The sequence below is a fragment of the Channa argus genome, chromosome 16 (genome assembly GCF_033026475.1).
Source record: "Channa argus isolate prfri chromosome 16, Channa argus male v1.0, whole genome shotgun sequence".
In the NCBI taxonomy this organism is placed as follows: Eukaryota; Metazoa; Chordata; class Actinopteri; order Anabantiformes; family Channidae; genus Channa; species Channa argus.
Window position 1 is genome coordinate 15,586,221 of NC_090212.1, and position 15,779 is coordinate 15,601,999.

A 15,779-nucleotide genomic window follows, 5' to 3' on the forward strand; every position below is an offset into this window, starting at 1 on the left:
TCACTTGTATACTGTTGAATGGCACTGAAACTTCAAACCATTAGGCAAACACAGAAGTCAAACATCTTATTTTCCAATTTCTTTTTCACTGTTACCTTTCCACAAGATCACAGTCAAGAATGAGTTAATCTAATACTCTTTCATGGTTCAACACTCTCAGGTTAAACTAACATTTTGAAACAGTTAAATATTTATCCCTGCGACAGTTATATATTTAACTGAGGGGTGTAAAAGTAACACTGAAATGGATTTTGAAAAAAAGCGTGATTAGACTTTTGTGTAACACTTTAGTGGCAGTAGGATTGTGCGAGTGGTCTCAAGAACTCACTACTGTCGAAGTGTCAGTCCAATGTGAACAGGTGGATTCAAACCCAACAGCTTGGTATTGTAAGACAGCCACGTTAACCACTCCACTAACAGGAGATGATGACCTTGATACCATTGGTGTTCCCCAAACTTTTCCATAATTGCTTTCATTAGTTCAAAAATGTATGTTCAATTCTTGAGCCTATGTTATTTTCATCTTCTATTTTTGGTGTTAAGTGCTAATTTGCAAATACAAATTGCACATTATCAATATCAAATTTGATTTATATATATATATACACACACACACACACACAACTTATTTTGTCTGACAATCTTGCAAAAAAATAAAATAAAACATTTGAGTAGTTACAGAAACACGTTTATGCATTTGCTACACCATAAATTATTTCAGTATCATAGTATCTCGCCCTAAATAGGGCCTGATTCCCATTAGCAAAAAGCCAGGTTGTTTAAGAAAAACAATATGTAATACCTGGCAGAAGATCTGGTGTCTTGGTGGCTAACGGCATAGTGCTTCTGCCAAATGATGGTGAATACTGCCCTCTTGTGTCAAAAACAAAAAAAAGTAAACTCATTCCAATTATTTCACTAAAATTCCAACAATAAGTGTAATCCAGACACAGGTCTCTTTAGGTCCACTTTTAATAATAATTTATGTGGGAATTTTATTCAAAGCCAGAAACTGTTTCATAATAAACACAGAAATTTCAAACTGTCTGGTATATTACCCATGAAATTTCAATGGAATGTGTTCCAATCAAAAGCCACATGATAGTGGATTCCAGCGTGTTATTAGCATTTGTAAGTGCTGAGTATTTGTGTCAACCCGCTGAGTACCATATACGTTGTTTTGTTTCATTTTGCATCAGCAAAAAAGGCACATTTATTCCAATGCTTAAATACTTTCCAGTGATTGTCTCCACATTCTGTAATATGAGGTATAAACCTAACATATTTGGTACTCCACACAGGTTGAAACAAATCGCCATCTTCAAATGCTGACTGATCCAGTCCTGGCTAGATTTACATTTTGCAGTCTATAAATGCACATTTCAGGAAACTGAGGATGAATTTGTACACAAAGGCATGCTGAAAATAAAAACAACAAGATGGTCTTCTGTTGTCTTACTTAAAATATAAAATAATGATATACATACTTATAACTATTTGAGCCATTTAAAAATACAGGACATTACCAATACGCAATATACAAAAAAGGCTTCCTCCAGTTCAACACGTTAAGGCACAATGTTATACAGTATTTGTGTCAAACCTGAACACACACTGACAGTCAGGCAAAAAGATAGACACAAACAGAGCATCTAGTTGAAAACATCATACTGAGAAAAATGTGGAGATATGCAAAGCCCGAGCATTTTCATGCAGTAAACATCTCAGTGTTCAGATGGGTTTGCACAGCTTGTCGAAGAGCCTGCATACAGTTAGGTAGCTGGGTTGATGAGTGTTTTCTAAACAACCAGGAGATGGTTTATGTGGACAGTGTTTCATCCATCAACATTAAATTAAACTCTGAACGCAAAAAAAAGAAAAGAAAAACTTACTACTTCAATCCCACCACCTCCCTGGAATGGTTTAATATTCAGTGGGTAAAACAAGGACACTGTTATGGCTTTTTCACGGCACAAAGACTGAACTGTGCCATGTGGGCCGCCGGATGGCACAGTTTTAGCATACTGTAGTTTTCCATGCTGCTTCTGAAGTTGCTGGCCCATGTACCATAGCGGTGACAACCCGAGAACCCAGATGTAAAAGGTTCAGGTTGAAGTTTCTAACTTACAGAATGCAGTGCAGGGGAGATGATATCACTGTCTGCTGCAAGTTATGAATTAAAAGGATTTGTATAATACACTTGTAATTGCTAATCCTGTCAATTTACATCAGAAATTATGGATTGTCATGTCCACCAGCTGGATAAATGCATTTTGAGTTGCTGAAGAACTAAATAGGCCTTGTTGTAGTTATCTATCTTCATTTTTGCTCCTGTATACTAATTTTGGGTGTCTGCTCATTCTTTCATGCTTTGTCCCAATTCCATATATATACAAGATCTCTACACACAATAAACAATACATTTATCCCTATAGCCCACTGTTCACGCAGTTAGTATAGAAGAAATCAACACACTTTACATTTTCCTACCAACAGAAAATTTTGCAATCTTTGTACCATCAGATGCCAATCAATCAGTAATAACGACACAGAAAAGAAAAGCAAGAATTTTATAGCTACTTTTTGTTTCGTAGGGTGTTTCTGGAGCTGCGTCCTCAATTTCTCTTGTGCATTGCAATGTTAGAGTAATATTTACCAAAGGTACACTAAGAAATTTATACAGTCTATTGTGTTAAGTCTTTAGTACAACTACACACCCTGCTTTTAGTATGGAACTGGGACACAGCTATGATCGTAATAGTCTGAGTAAAAGCTGTTATCAGACGTTTGGTGAACAGATCCTAAAAGGACTCGTTCACATTTCTCAAGTATGTTTTAAAACATATGAATAGTAGAAACTCACAATATTTAAGCCTCATTTTGGGCTTCAAATATGCTATTATGCACAAAACAAGGACAGGGGATAAAATATTTTCTTGGACAGGGGGAATGATTACAACAAGACCTCTTTTACTGTTCATTTGAGCACCTGAAGGTTGTTTTAAGATAAAGATTAAAAAACCTGACCCATGTCCTTCAACGGGAAACTTTGGCAGGGAACCTTTAGTAGGACAACCTACTAGTAAGAAAGGTACTTTTAAAAATACGGCTCAAGTGTGCAAAGAACTTTTGCAACAAAGATCCTGCTTTCCAGTTATGTATCCTGTGGTATCCAGTGTCAACAACATACACGTGCAAGGGTTGTGACAAAAAGAAAACACATTTTGGCTGAATGCAGCTTTGGAACAAGGCACAGAGGTAAAATAGATAAGGCTTCAGTACAGCAACAATGGGAGGAGTGTAGAGGAATTTAAATAACCCTTTGGAAAAAAAATAAAAACTAAACAGTAGCAGGCCGATGGTAATCACGGGCAGATCACTGAAAGAAGCTGGACGTCATTGGCGCTTGTTCTTATAGTCTTTTGAGACTGGGATTTAGCGGTTGCTCCTCATGGCCTCCTTAGCAGCCAGGATGAGCGGGGTGAGGCTGGACAGAGGTTTGGCCAACTTCAGGAATGGATGCTACACACAGACAGAAAAATGCATACATATGATATAAACTGAGTGATAAACTTCATTTTCACGATCAAGCTCCTGAGAAAATACTTTACAACTCTAAATGTGCATCATTATAAAGCCTAAAGTCCAAATTCTTTTGTTAGTTTGGAAGATTACCCGCTTTCTTTTCCCATGTGATCCTATATTTTATGTCTTTCAGGTTTGGGATTGTTGAAAACTGCAACGGACCATTTTAATTATTTTTACATTAAAGGATAAAACATTTAAAGAACCACTTTGAGCATGCATGCCTGCATGTTTGCTTTCTTGCTCAGCATTAGGTGAGATATTGATATTATGATTGAATAATGAGATATGATCATATTTTAGCCACCAATAGGATATCTTAGCGTAACACACATGCTGGAAATGGTCAAAAGAGCTGGACTGCCTGCACAAATGTAACAAAATCAACTAACAGCCCCTCTACAACTCACTAATAAACATATATCTTAAGTCTTTTATCGATACAAAAACATATAATAAGCTAAACGTACAAACAACTTTGTGCTATTTTATGGTGGTTTATCTGAAGGACATTGCAGGTGTAAACGAAGTAAATGGCCTAGTTCTAAGTTAAGTTAAGCAAATCAGCTACTGACTCTATGCAGCGACATTTTTACGACTCAGACATGCGGTGTTCTCATCGAATTCTCGCTAAGAGGATGAATAGGTACATTTCCCAAATGTGAAACAAATAAAACAGACAGTAAAAGCTGCTCTGTATATGTTTCTTATTCATTTTTTAGGCATAACATAAAGATTTCTGATTCAGCATCTTCTACACTGAATCTTGTTCAGTGCATTTGGTGCAGTTGTCCTCTCCTAACACAAATATTACTTAAAAGTAAGGGAAACTGGCTCAGGTTTGCTAGGGCAGCACAGTGGTGGAGTGGTAAGTGCTGCAGCCTTTCTGTGTGGCGTTTGCATGTCCTCCCCATGCTTGCATTGGTTTCTCCACAGTCCAAAAACGTGCATATTAAACTTAATTGATGACTCTAAACTGCCCGAGAGTATGAATGGTTGTCTGTGTATGCCTGCCTGTGTTGGCTCTGAGATAGGCTGGCAACCTATCCAGGGGATTATTTTCGCTCTTTTTATTTTATCTTCTACAGCTACAACTGCAAAATAGCCTTCCAAATATTCAACCCAGTTCTCTCTATCATAGCAAAGGAATCACCATTTCATCCAACTAACAGATGTTTTCATTCCCCAAAAACTACCTATAAAAATTCAACAGGGTATTCAAAAGGATTTGACTTCAATAAGTAGAATCAATTAGATGTTGATTTGGTAAAATCCAACCAATCCCCACAAATAGGAGCAGAAGCAGACTGATGGTGAGTTGGTAGGCTAGATGTACCTGCAGCAGTTCTTTGCCTGATCCTCGTTTCTCCACCTCCATCTCCAGACAGCGGGACAAGAAGGATCTGAAGACAGGAGAAAGCTTCTCTGGACTCTGCAGCTCTGGAGTCCCATTGGTGGCGATTAAATACAATGCCTAAAACCAGCACAATAGCATGGTAAGAATTATTTCTAAATGGTCACTCACTCATCTCCAACATTTTAAAAGGTTTTTCTAATGAAGATCATAAATGCCATTTACATAACTTTTGCTAATTCTAAACATGCCATAGTGATGCTGATACAAAACCAGTGTTGGAATCAACACAGCCATGCTAGCAGGCTACTAGATGACAGTGATGTTTTGAGATAAATGTTATAGTCAACATGATAACATGCTCACCATAAAAATGATATGATGATGATGACATGCTGGCATTATCATATTCACATAATAATATTTGCTAATTAATGCTTAACACTACATTCAGGGCTGATAAGAATTAAAGATGAACACACATTTTGAACAGATGGTGGTGCTAGAGTGAAACAAACTTAGTGATAACAATTTATTCCGGTGCCAAAATGGATGATCGTACCCAATTTCATTGAAATCTGTACATTACACAGAATCTTAATTTTCCAACATTGAAAATTTCCAACATATGACACTTTTCAACCTGCATCAAAGCAGTAAACAGACCAAAGAACTGACTGACCAAGCACTTTAGCAATTATTAAGGTAGGCTGTGAGGATGGCAAAAATGCTAAATGTTAAACGAGCACGAGCATTCAAAGTGTAAATTATTTCTGTTGCTCTGCAGTTTATAGTTCTGAATGAAATATTATTAACTGTTGCTAAGATAAAACAAGTAATTCAGTAATGTTGCTTTCCTATATTTGGAAGTTGTACTTTGTTTTAAATTAACAGATATACTGAAAAATAGTCACTAAAAACGCAGCTACTAAAGACAGAAAACACACACACAAACACCCAACTAGCCAGCTGCCTGCTCATCACAGCATACACTCACCCTGAGAGGGTTCTCATTAAGATATGGAGGCTCTCCTTCCACCATCTCAATGGCCATAATCCCCAGAGACCAAATGTCCACTTTGGGTCCATAGGCTTTCCTGGTCACTACCTCTGGAGCCATCCAGTATGGGGTCCCTACCATTGTGCTGCGTTTGCTCTGCTCTGGAGTAATCTGGGCACAGAAGCCAAAGTCCGCTGCAAAGTGAGAAAAAAATATGTGTTGAAATCACATACTTTATTGTCCCTACAAAACTGCACATGCAAACTGAAATATATGTTATTTAGTCACATATGTGCAGTACAATATGTCTTTGTAGATTTGTGCATGTTTATGTTTGCTCTTCCTTACTGAGTTTGACTGATCCGTCCATCCCCAAAAGTACATTGTCACTCTTAATGTCTCTGTGGATGACCTGGTTGGCATGAAGAAACTCCAGAGCCTGAAGGACCTGCACAAAGAAAATAACGAATTACATTATTTATATATATTTATATTTTGAAATACAAAGAGGTATGAGCCTCATTTCTGAGATGTTATGTCAGGAAATGTCTCCTAACAATCCCACTGAAAGTGGACCCGGATTCAGAAAGCTTTCAGACTTCACGTGCCTTCACTTCACCGCCTGATACTACAATTGTAGTGAAAACTGAATTTCAGAAATGTTTGCAAATGAATGAAAAAGGAATAACTGAAATATCACATTAACCCTTTGAAACAACAATCAAAATTTAGTTTAAGGGCCTTTCATTTCTCTAGATCGTTGCTGACATGTATCTAAACCTTGACTGGAGTCCCCCTGTAGTAAATTACATTTAAATGGACATGATTTGGAAAGGCACACAGCTCTGTATAGAAGGCCTCAAAGCAGAAAATGCATACTGTATCAGAACAGAGGTCAAAAGAACTGTGTACAGAGCTCAGAAACAGGATCGTTACAAGGCACATATCTGGGGAAGGCTACAAACAATTTCTGCTGCTCTGCACCATCCCAAGAGCACAGTGGCCTCCTTATTCTTTAAAATTGAATATGTTTGGAACAAACATGGCTCCTTCGAGAAATGGTCGCCCGGCTTAGCTGAAAAATCTGGGCTGAAGTAAAAGAGGTGACCAAGAACCTGATGGTCACTTCGATTGAGCTCCAGAGATCCTGTGTGGAGCTGGGACAATGTCACATAAGTGCAAACAGGTAAAAGCATCTGAAGGACTCTCATGCTGTGAGGATCAACATTTTGTGGTCTGATGAGACCCAGATTGAACCTTTTGGCCTCAATTCTAAACGGTATGACTGGAGGAAACCAGGCCAGCTCATCACTTGCCCAATACCATTTACAGTGAAGCATTATTGTGGAAGCATAAAGCTGTGGGGGTGAAAACCTGTTCCACAGAGCTCAGGATCTCAGACTAGGCCAAAGGTTCACCTTCCAAAAGGACAATGGTAAATGGTCTGCACTTATATAGCGCTTTTCTACCTATTGGCACTCAAAGCGCTTTCCACTGCTTCTCATTCACCCATTCATACTCACAATCGTACAGACACACACACACACAAACACACACTCCTACACCGATGGGGGAGCTGCTATGCAGCTGGCCAACAATCCCATGCAAACAGCCGAGACAACACAGGAGTTGTTGAGGGACATCTCTTTGAATGTCCTAGAGTGGCTCAGTCAGAGCCCACAACCCTATATACCCATCTCTGGAGAGACCTGGCTGTCCATTAATGTTCCCCCTCTAACCTGACTGAGCTTGAGAAAATGTTTTCACTTTGCCATTACGGGCTACAAAGTGTAGATTAATGAAAAAAAAAAGAAAAGAATTCAAACAACTGTAATATCAGGCTGCAACATAACATAACATAACATTAAAAAATATGAAGGGGTCTAAAACTTTCTAAATGCACTGTACCTTCAAGTGGGACACATCTGGAACCAACCTACATATTCTCCACATTAGAGAATTATTTGCCAAGCTAACACAAGAATGCTTGTGTCCCTAGTGCTAAAAGGGAAAACTTCTAATAGGGATTCATAGAGGAAATGGTCTATTTTTGATTTTGGTCTATGCTAATCAAGTGTTTCCTATGATGAGTTGTCTAAGAAGAATACCTCTCTGCAAACAGCAGCAATCTGAGCCTCGTCCATGCACGTCTCCGTTACAACATCAGTTAGGGAGCCACCAGCCAAGTATTCCATCACCACATAAAGCTCGTCTCCTACAAGGAAACTAAAAATACCCAAACACATAGATTCAAAAAGCAGTCAACTCACACTGAGGTATTTGTGGGTGTGGTCTGTATGATTGTGTGTACAGTGTGTGTTATTTCAACGTTACCTGTCTAAGAAATTGACAATGTTGGGATTCTTCATCTCCTTCATGACCAGGATCTCATTGATAATTAGCTCTTTCTTTGGCTGCTTCTGCAAGTTGATCTGTTTAATGGCCACCTGCAAAACACAACATATTCTTAATGTTGGACCACAGATGCACACAAGTCTTTCTGGGTAAACAGTTCTATTTAACGAACCTGCAATGCTACTTACTCAGCTAACAGCTAACAGTATACTTTAGCTCCCTGAAATTTGGATACTAAAATAAGACTGAATGTACACAGACACAAAACACAGACAAATAGAGATTTGCACATCTGCAGCTAATGGTTCATCTAAGTGTAGTTAAATATTGCAAAGCACAGAGCAAAATTTGTAACCTACTCTGCAGGTGCTTAGACTGGCTTAATCAAACCTGCAAGATCAAGTCTCCTTCACTAAATCAATTACCATTACTCAAACACAGGAGCAATACATCAATTCTCTTAGATAATTTGACATATTTAAACTAGGAATGTTAAGACAATATAATGAGATTATTTTCTCATGTTGTCATTTTGACAATAGAGTTTATAAACACATTTTTGTATTTAATAATCCACATTTCTGTCTGATTCTGGGAATCCTAGGAATAGAGTAACCGATTTCCGGGAAGCAATCATTTCAAATTCACAGGAAAAGATTTTTCCACAGCTATGTCTAACCTTGTCATGAGCTTGAGGTAAAAATGTTGTGGGTTTTAAGGTGGTAGAATCACAAGATAAAGTTCCCTACCTCTTGTCCTGTGGCAACATCTATGGCTGTGTAAACCGTGCCTGATGCCCTGAAAGTGAAAAAACAGTGAGTTCTCAGTTTTCCTCCTACTATTGCAACTATGTTTTGATAGTCCATCCTTCACAGTTGAGTGTTCAGTACCCTACCTTTTTTGTCCAGTTAGAATCCTTAAACCCACCAAAAAAAATTTCTACCAAATGTCAGTATCATGTATTCTGACTCACCCCTGGCCAATCTTCTCATAGCGAGTGTATTTCTTCTTAGGATCTCCAACACTAACAATAGTTCCTAAGAGTCACAGTAAAATTGAAAGGTCAGCTGTACCGGTGCCAAAACCAGATGAGGCTATGACAACAATGTGTAATTTGAGTGTGTGTTTTTTATACTTAGTTTCTCCATGATCTCCTCATCTGTCATCTTGCCTCCCTTCTTTTTCTGTTTGTCAGCTGCCTTAGATGCGCCGTCTGTTTCTGAAGATGGAAGTGGATCTATCACTGATCTCGTGTACACCTGACAACACAGGAAAGAATTTTAGGAATACGGATCTTGAATCACCTTGAATCATCAAAAAAATGCCCAAAATAAAATTTAAAAAGTATCAGCATACCTTACTGGCTTTACATTTTCTAACAAAGAAGTACAAATATATTTTCATGTTGAAAAAAGAACAAAAGGTCACAATCTTTTCAGCACCACTTACTGATTTTGTGTGCTCAGGTCGCGGTGCCACAATCGGGGGTGGTGTATCATCATCGTCATCATCACCATCCTTGCCACCTGTTGGGGTGGTCACTGTACCCTTCTTGCCCGGCTGCAAGACCAAACACATGTAAATATAACAGAACAGTTAAAAATTTGCTGAATATATTTAAGGTAGTGCTATGTATGAGAGCGGAAACAATGACTGGAACTACTCACCGACTGCGAGTCTTTGTCTGAAAGAGACAAACAAGACAACGTAAGGATTGAGGAGTGAGTGTGCATATCTAGACTATAATTTGTAATTATCTGCTGAGGAAAAGAAAACTGACCTGAGGCAGAAAAACTGAGGTATTTCTGTTTTCCACTGGTAGAATCATAGAATTTGAGAATGTCAAGAACAGCCTGAGGATTCTGTTTCTGTTCAGATTTACTGATGTTAGAAGTTTGAAGGAGACGGGCCCACTGCTCCGGCATGCCCTGGACAAACACACATGAAGGCACACTGAAAACCATATACAGAGATCTACCCATAAAAGAAACACAAGCAACTTCAAACACTGATGCATCCAAATGGGATATGTAAAAGTCCTGTACCCGGGCATCAACTTTCAAAAGTTGAAGGGTAATATACATGGGCTTAAGGTACATGTGCAATGTTGATTCGCACACACACACACTTGACATCACAACAGGCAAACTTGTCTTTTCAGTTCCCCAAATCTCCATTTGTTCCCCAAAAACAAACTTGATTCTTGAAAGTGGTAACTACTAGCTGAAGAAAAATATATAGTATACACATATTTAGGGATGGTTTTACCAAATGCGGGTGCAACCAAATAAAAGTCTGTGAATGTCAACAATGATAACAAACGCGCTGCAGAGTATTAAGGTCAGATACTTACAGTGAACTCTCCAGTGACGGCATCAAAACCCACATGGATGGTGTGTTCAAAGTCAGACGGGGAGGAGATCTCAGGCCTATCCTTATCCCGATCCTTCTTTTTGCTGCCTGCAGGCAGAAATCAGGGGTCAATGTGCTGGTCGTCCAGTGTTAATCATATGGACTTTTACTTTATGTGTGTCCGTGGATCTATGTCATTTTTCACAAATCTCGCACCTTTTTCGTAGGCAAACATGGAGATGATCTTGTTCCTGGGCTTCTTCTCTTCTGGTACAGAAGGCAGTGGCCGAGAGCTGTGATTGGCTGACTGAGGGTCTTTGGTACCTCCTCCTTGGCTGCTCATCCTGACAGGGGGGGCGGGGGGCTTGTCCTCACACACACCGCTGTCACACATCTACACAAACGTGTACCTGCAGAGGTGCAATGAGGTGCATGAATTAAAATGTGTATAAGAAATATAGTAAGACTCTTGCACGCTGAGCTCACCTCTTCCTGTTTTTTAACATTTCACAATGCTACTCAAAGCATTACGTTAGCTCAAAATGCTAGCGAAGAACAGCTGCAAATCAAAGTTCAGTTCGCAATACACAAAGAAAAAACAACTGCACAGCCCGTCAAAGAAAGCGCACGCCGAACTTACCGATCCATCCGTGCCCCAATCAGTGGACCAGCACTGAGTGTTGGAGCAAAGGGAACAGAGAATGTATCCAGGAAGCAATGCTCAATGGGCAAAGTGACGTGTCGAGGCTTGTTCACGGTTATAAATGTATGAGGAAGGAAAGGAGGCAGTGAGACAGAGAGAGAAAGAGAAGCTGGTCTACAAGCGAGTGCGTAAGAATGTCGTGACAACTGGAGTAAAAGGGAGAAGAGCAAACAGCCAAGCAGTAAGAAGGAGAACTGAGTGCGAAACTCAGAAACATGATGCAGCCAACCGTCAAGTACTCTACATATATATTTAACTCCAGTATATCCATTAATGCAATTTAATACTCGTGCACTCTTTACAGGAAGATATGGCACTTCTTACCACACACTTTCTATCACTTATCTGTCCTTTTAGAATGTGATTTTACAGAAAACAAACAACACTACAGCAGTAACTCCTTCAGTCATAAAGGTGATGGTGTTCTTTTAACTTTAAGTTTTTTTTATATTAAAAGGGTGGACAGCATATATTGCACTTGTCTTTTTCATTGTAAATATTCTGGACAATGAGTACTTTTGTTTTTTATATTTTCACTACATTGACCTGACAATATTTCTGTGCTTTTTTTGTTCATAGTGCCTGAATGAAGGTCATTTACAGGTAGTTTAAGATGGTTATATTGGCATTTTCACAGAGGGATCTGAGTACTTCCTCTACAACCAGAAACAGACTGTTATCCAGTTCTGCGCAATACCTTAATACAGTGAAAACTGAAAATGCAGACTCACAATTGTAGACTCAGACACAAGCACACACATTATATCCAACCACAAAAAGCACCTTACACTCTTGCAGAGCAAGCAGTTTGAGCAACTCTGTGCTGCAGCCTGCATTTTTGGTGACATCACAGACAGGAAACAGGAAGCAAACAAAGGTTTCCTCACTTCCTCTGTCTGACCACGAGTGACATAGCGCCCGTTACACCCGAGTGCCAAACGTGGCTCAGGTACGTAAGTCTTTCAACTCTTCTTCACACATGAACAGCTCTGCTGACCTGATTAACTTCTGATCCTAAGTACCACATAATTAATCAAATCAGAACAAAGCTTTGAGGATATCTTGGTGCAGACTTCCTCAACACAAAAACCGATATACACATGCACACCAATTAAAGTGATAAAAAAAAAAAAAAAGGCCATTTCACACAATCTGATTTGTACTGTGTAACAGCCACAGGCTCATCAGCCCCAACTGGATTCAGTGCTACATTTTTTTGGTTTTCTGTACAATGTGTGAAACACTCACCCCTGTACAGTAATCCTCAGGCTTCATGATAGAAGGTACCCCAGCTAGCACTGCTAGAGTCTAATGTGCTGTAATTCTGAATCACAGGATGGTTGTGTATTCTCTCTAGTAGCTTTTCAAACTTTAATCCAAAAATTGATGATTATAAAGACATCAGAAAGACCTTGTCCACCTATCAATATGCTAATAATTAAGTACTCACCTGTTTGTCGTCTCTTCTGTGTCTCACAGAAGACCAGGTAAACGGAAACTGTTGTATTTCCAGCAGTGTCAGCACCTACCTATCTAGTGCTTATTTGACTACTCATGTCTCATGGTTTTTGTACTTCTCTTCTCGCCTTTCTCTGGGCAGGTCTTAGCTGGCTGCCTCATTCCTCTGCAACCTTGGATGGGACAAGTGTATTCTTGCCCCAGCAAGATAAAATTAGACCCACACCAGCTTTAAAGGGTGTTTTCAAATTCAGTTTGTGTGTGTAAGTCTACGTTTGTGTGCGGACTGAATACTGGGTGCTGGCTGGCCAGGCTGAGACAAGTTGTCTCTCAGCAGGAATTCCATAGCTGCAGGGTTGCAGCAGGCATGTTCTCTCTTTCTATCACACATGCACAAACACACACACATAGACACACACAAGGCTCCTCCTTATGCAGGCCTATCTCTCTCGCACACACACACATTCCCGACATTAAAATATACTGCTAACAGAGGCTCTATTGTGACCTCCTGAGCATCTTGTATGTAGCTTCAGTCTATACTTACTGAGCACAGTAGCCACAGTAGCCAAGGCTTTGAGGTGATTTGGCAGGTGCAGATATCAGTGCTGCAGGCTACATGGATCTGTGTTTTTGTATACTTGCCCACACCTTAGCACTACTACATGAGTGGAAGATATCTGACAACTGTCTGCTGACTTACTTGTACAGTAAGTGGGTAACTACAGCCAGCCGCTCAAAAGCTTTTCTTAACCAGAAGGTATAACCAAGATAAGACAGAATCTAAACGATATTAATTTCCTATATATATGTTTAAACTTTCTGCCTTTTCTCAAACTCTGGCTAGGAAGTGAACCTCAATACCTTTTGGCACCAAATGGCATGTGTCCATAGCAGCACAAAGTAGACTAATAAAAACAGCCAAAAGAAAGTTTATAATCTCATATACAATAGTTCCCTGCTCAAAATGTCACACGATGTCATGTCATGCTACACGAGAGCAAATAAGTATGTGAAATTGGCTGCTCATTGAGATGATCACCAGATGCTGCATTTGCCAACCTGTCTGCCCAACCTTAACCTTATGGTGTTGGTTTGGTGGCCTGTTGGACGGTTTTGCTCCATTCTCATTAGGGTCACTTTTAGCCAGTGCTGGCTATTTTTTTAATTCAGTCAAGGTATTTTAAAAACAATAATCAGCACAGTGAATGGAGACCAAAGCAGAGTAAACAGGAGAGTGAACATTGGGCTTGCACAGCTTCGAATTAATGCGAATGTTGCTCTGCTTAGTGTGTAAATGACAGCTGACAGGTGTTTTTTTCTGTTAATCAACTAATCAGTTGTTTTAGAACGTCAAAATTATTCTGCATTCTTGGTTACTAACTGTATTTTATTACTTCCAAGTGAGTCCTTTTCATCCTCACTGTACCCTAAAATATGTCACATCCCTCTGCCATTTCTCACTTCTATTAGTCATTATCCACTCTCTCGCTGCATAGGAGAACTTTCTATTCCCTTTGGTTGGGCAATGTCAGGGGAAGCCCACTTCCTCATCTTGGAACTTCCCAAGCCCCAGAGGTTCACAGGGCCAAACCGACTAGCACAAAACACAGCCACATAACTGTTTACAGGAAGTGGACAGCAAGCCTTTTGTATTCGTCTTCTATAAAAGGAAATACTGCGGAGAACTTCCTGGAAGGAGTGATGAGGTTCACACACACACACACACGCGCGCGCACACCCACACACACAAAAACACACACTTCCCATTTCCACCCCCATTCATTCACACAGTCAAATGTGACAACATGTATGCATGTATATGTAAGAGAGTGTGAGCTCCTCAACTTGAGTCACTAACTACGGGTCTGGTAGTGAATGAAGCATAAACACACTGCCCAGCTGCACACCCACGCTGAACACCTTATCCTGTTATTCAAACAGCTGCCTCACCCCTGTGTCAACATCATGACCGATCAAAATCAACCAGCCTGGCAAACTGAAGCCCCATGCTGCTGTTTGAACTTGACTCTGTAATCTGGAGCAGCTACAAAACAAGGCTCACAACTCACATTAGAGTCTGTTAGATTTAGTGGTCAAGTACATGAACAATTTGTTTAGTGAGAAATCACAGTGTGTTCATTTGGTATGTAGCTTTCACAGGCATCGCTATGGTCAAGATTTTAAAGATATAAGTTCATAAGTCTGACTCTTCCAATAAAACATGAATCCAAATAGGTTTCGTGAAACATTTGCATTAAATATTTATTATAATAGGTGCAGAACAACAAATCAAGTAAGCGTTTTCAGATCTAAGTAACTGAACAAAAGCTGAAAACCTGAAACATGGACATACATTATAGTGCGTGTATGCTGTTGTATGGAACACACAGTGTTGTTTGAGTAAATCATATTTCAGTTTCGTTTAAGTCATACAGACCAAACTCCGTTAGCAGATGTTTTGCATCACCGTCACATGTTATTACAATACTACAGTGCCCTTGTAGACTGTTATTACTTTGGTTTAAATTTAGAAGGAAGTGAGCCGCAAATCCCAGTAATGCTAGTAGCTGAGCTTTGTATGCTGCGCTTTGTTTTCATCGTCTTCACAGGCAGGAAAAGTGTCTCCTCCACAATTATGGAAGCACATGACACTCAATCTTATTGCTTAGTGTGCCGATTACTGTTTCAAACTACCGCGAATCTGTGTGTAAAACAAGCCTCGGAGTGACAGTAGTTAAAAAAAACAACTAAACTCACCGGTTACTGTCAACCGCAAAAACTCAACACTCCAGCCAAACTCCCGAAGCTCCACCCCGTTTTAGTCCGTTCAAAGCCCAGATTTGACACTGATTTAACAAATGTTCCCGGAGGTGAGCAGATCTAAATGGTTTGAACACACGGCGCTTTGAAGCCTTATCTCTCCCCGAGTCCTCTCAGCCTGGGTCTTTGCTTTGGCCCGGGGAGGAACC

At 39.7% G+C, this 15,779-nt stretch overlaps 1 protein-coding gene across 3 annotated transcripts; it reads right to left on the reverse strand.

Moving 5' to 3' along the window:
- Nucleotides 1-954: 954 nt before the first annotated feature.
- Nucleotides 955-15,707, reverse strand: LOC137100929 (serine/threonine-protein kinase PAK 2-like). Of its 3 annotated transcripts, none has more exons than XM_067478620.1 (15): nucleotides 15,568-15,707; nucleotides 10,863-11,056; nucleotides 10,648-10,754; nucleotides 10,075-10,222; nucleotides 9,962-9,978; nucleotides 9,744-9,854; nucleotides 9,430-9,553; nucleotides 9,268-9,331; nucleotides 9,044-9,092; nucleotides 8,274-8,386; nucleotides 8,048-8,165; nucleotides 6,288-6,387; nucleotides 5,937-6,133; nucleotides 4,922-5,059; nucleotides 955-3,522 (listed from the first exon to the last, which is right to left on the reverse strand). In XM_067478620.1, exons 2-15 carry the CDS (start codon nucleotides 11,038-11,040, stop codon nucleotides 3,436-3,438), a joined length of 1,551 nt encoding a protein of 516 aa, XP_067334721.1. In that variant the 5' UTR covers nucleotides 11,041-11,056; nucleotides 15,568-15,707; the 3' UTR covers nucleotides 955-3,435. The 3 variants fall into 3 exon arrangements, with proteins under 3 accessions (XP_067334721.1, XP_067334723.1, XP_067334724.1); XM_067478622.1 differs by lacking the exon at nucleotides 15,568-15,707 and adding an exon at nucleotides 12,800-12,950; XM_067478623.1 differs by lacking the exon at nucleotides 15,568-15,707 and adding an exon at nucleotides 11,287-11,439.
- Between the last annotated feature and the right edge of the window lie 72 nt (nucleotides 15,708-15,779).

What these genes read in the sequence shown, in the direction of transcription:
- LOC137100929 (XM_067478620.1), bottom strand. Translation starts at nt 11,040, where the DNA reads ATGTGTGACAGCGGTGTGTGTGAGGACAAGCCCCCCGCCCCCCCTGTC. An exon ending in CCGTCACTGGAGAGTTCACT is followed by an intron (nt 10,223 to 10,647) that starts GTAAGTATCTGA and finishes GTGTTTGTCCAG; the next exon opens with GGCATGCCGGAGCAGTGGGC. An exon ending in TATGAGAAGATTGGCCAGGG is followed by an intron (nt 9,093 to 9,267) that starts GTGAGTCAGAAT and finishes TTTCACTTTCAG; the next exon opens with GGCATCAGGCACGGTTTACA.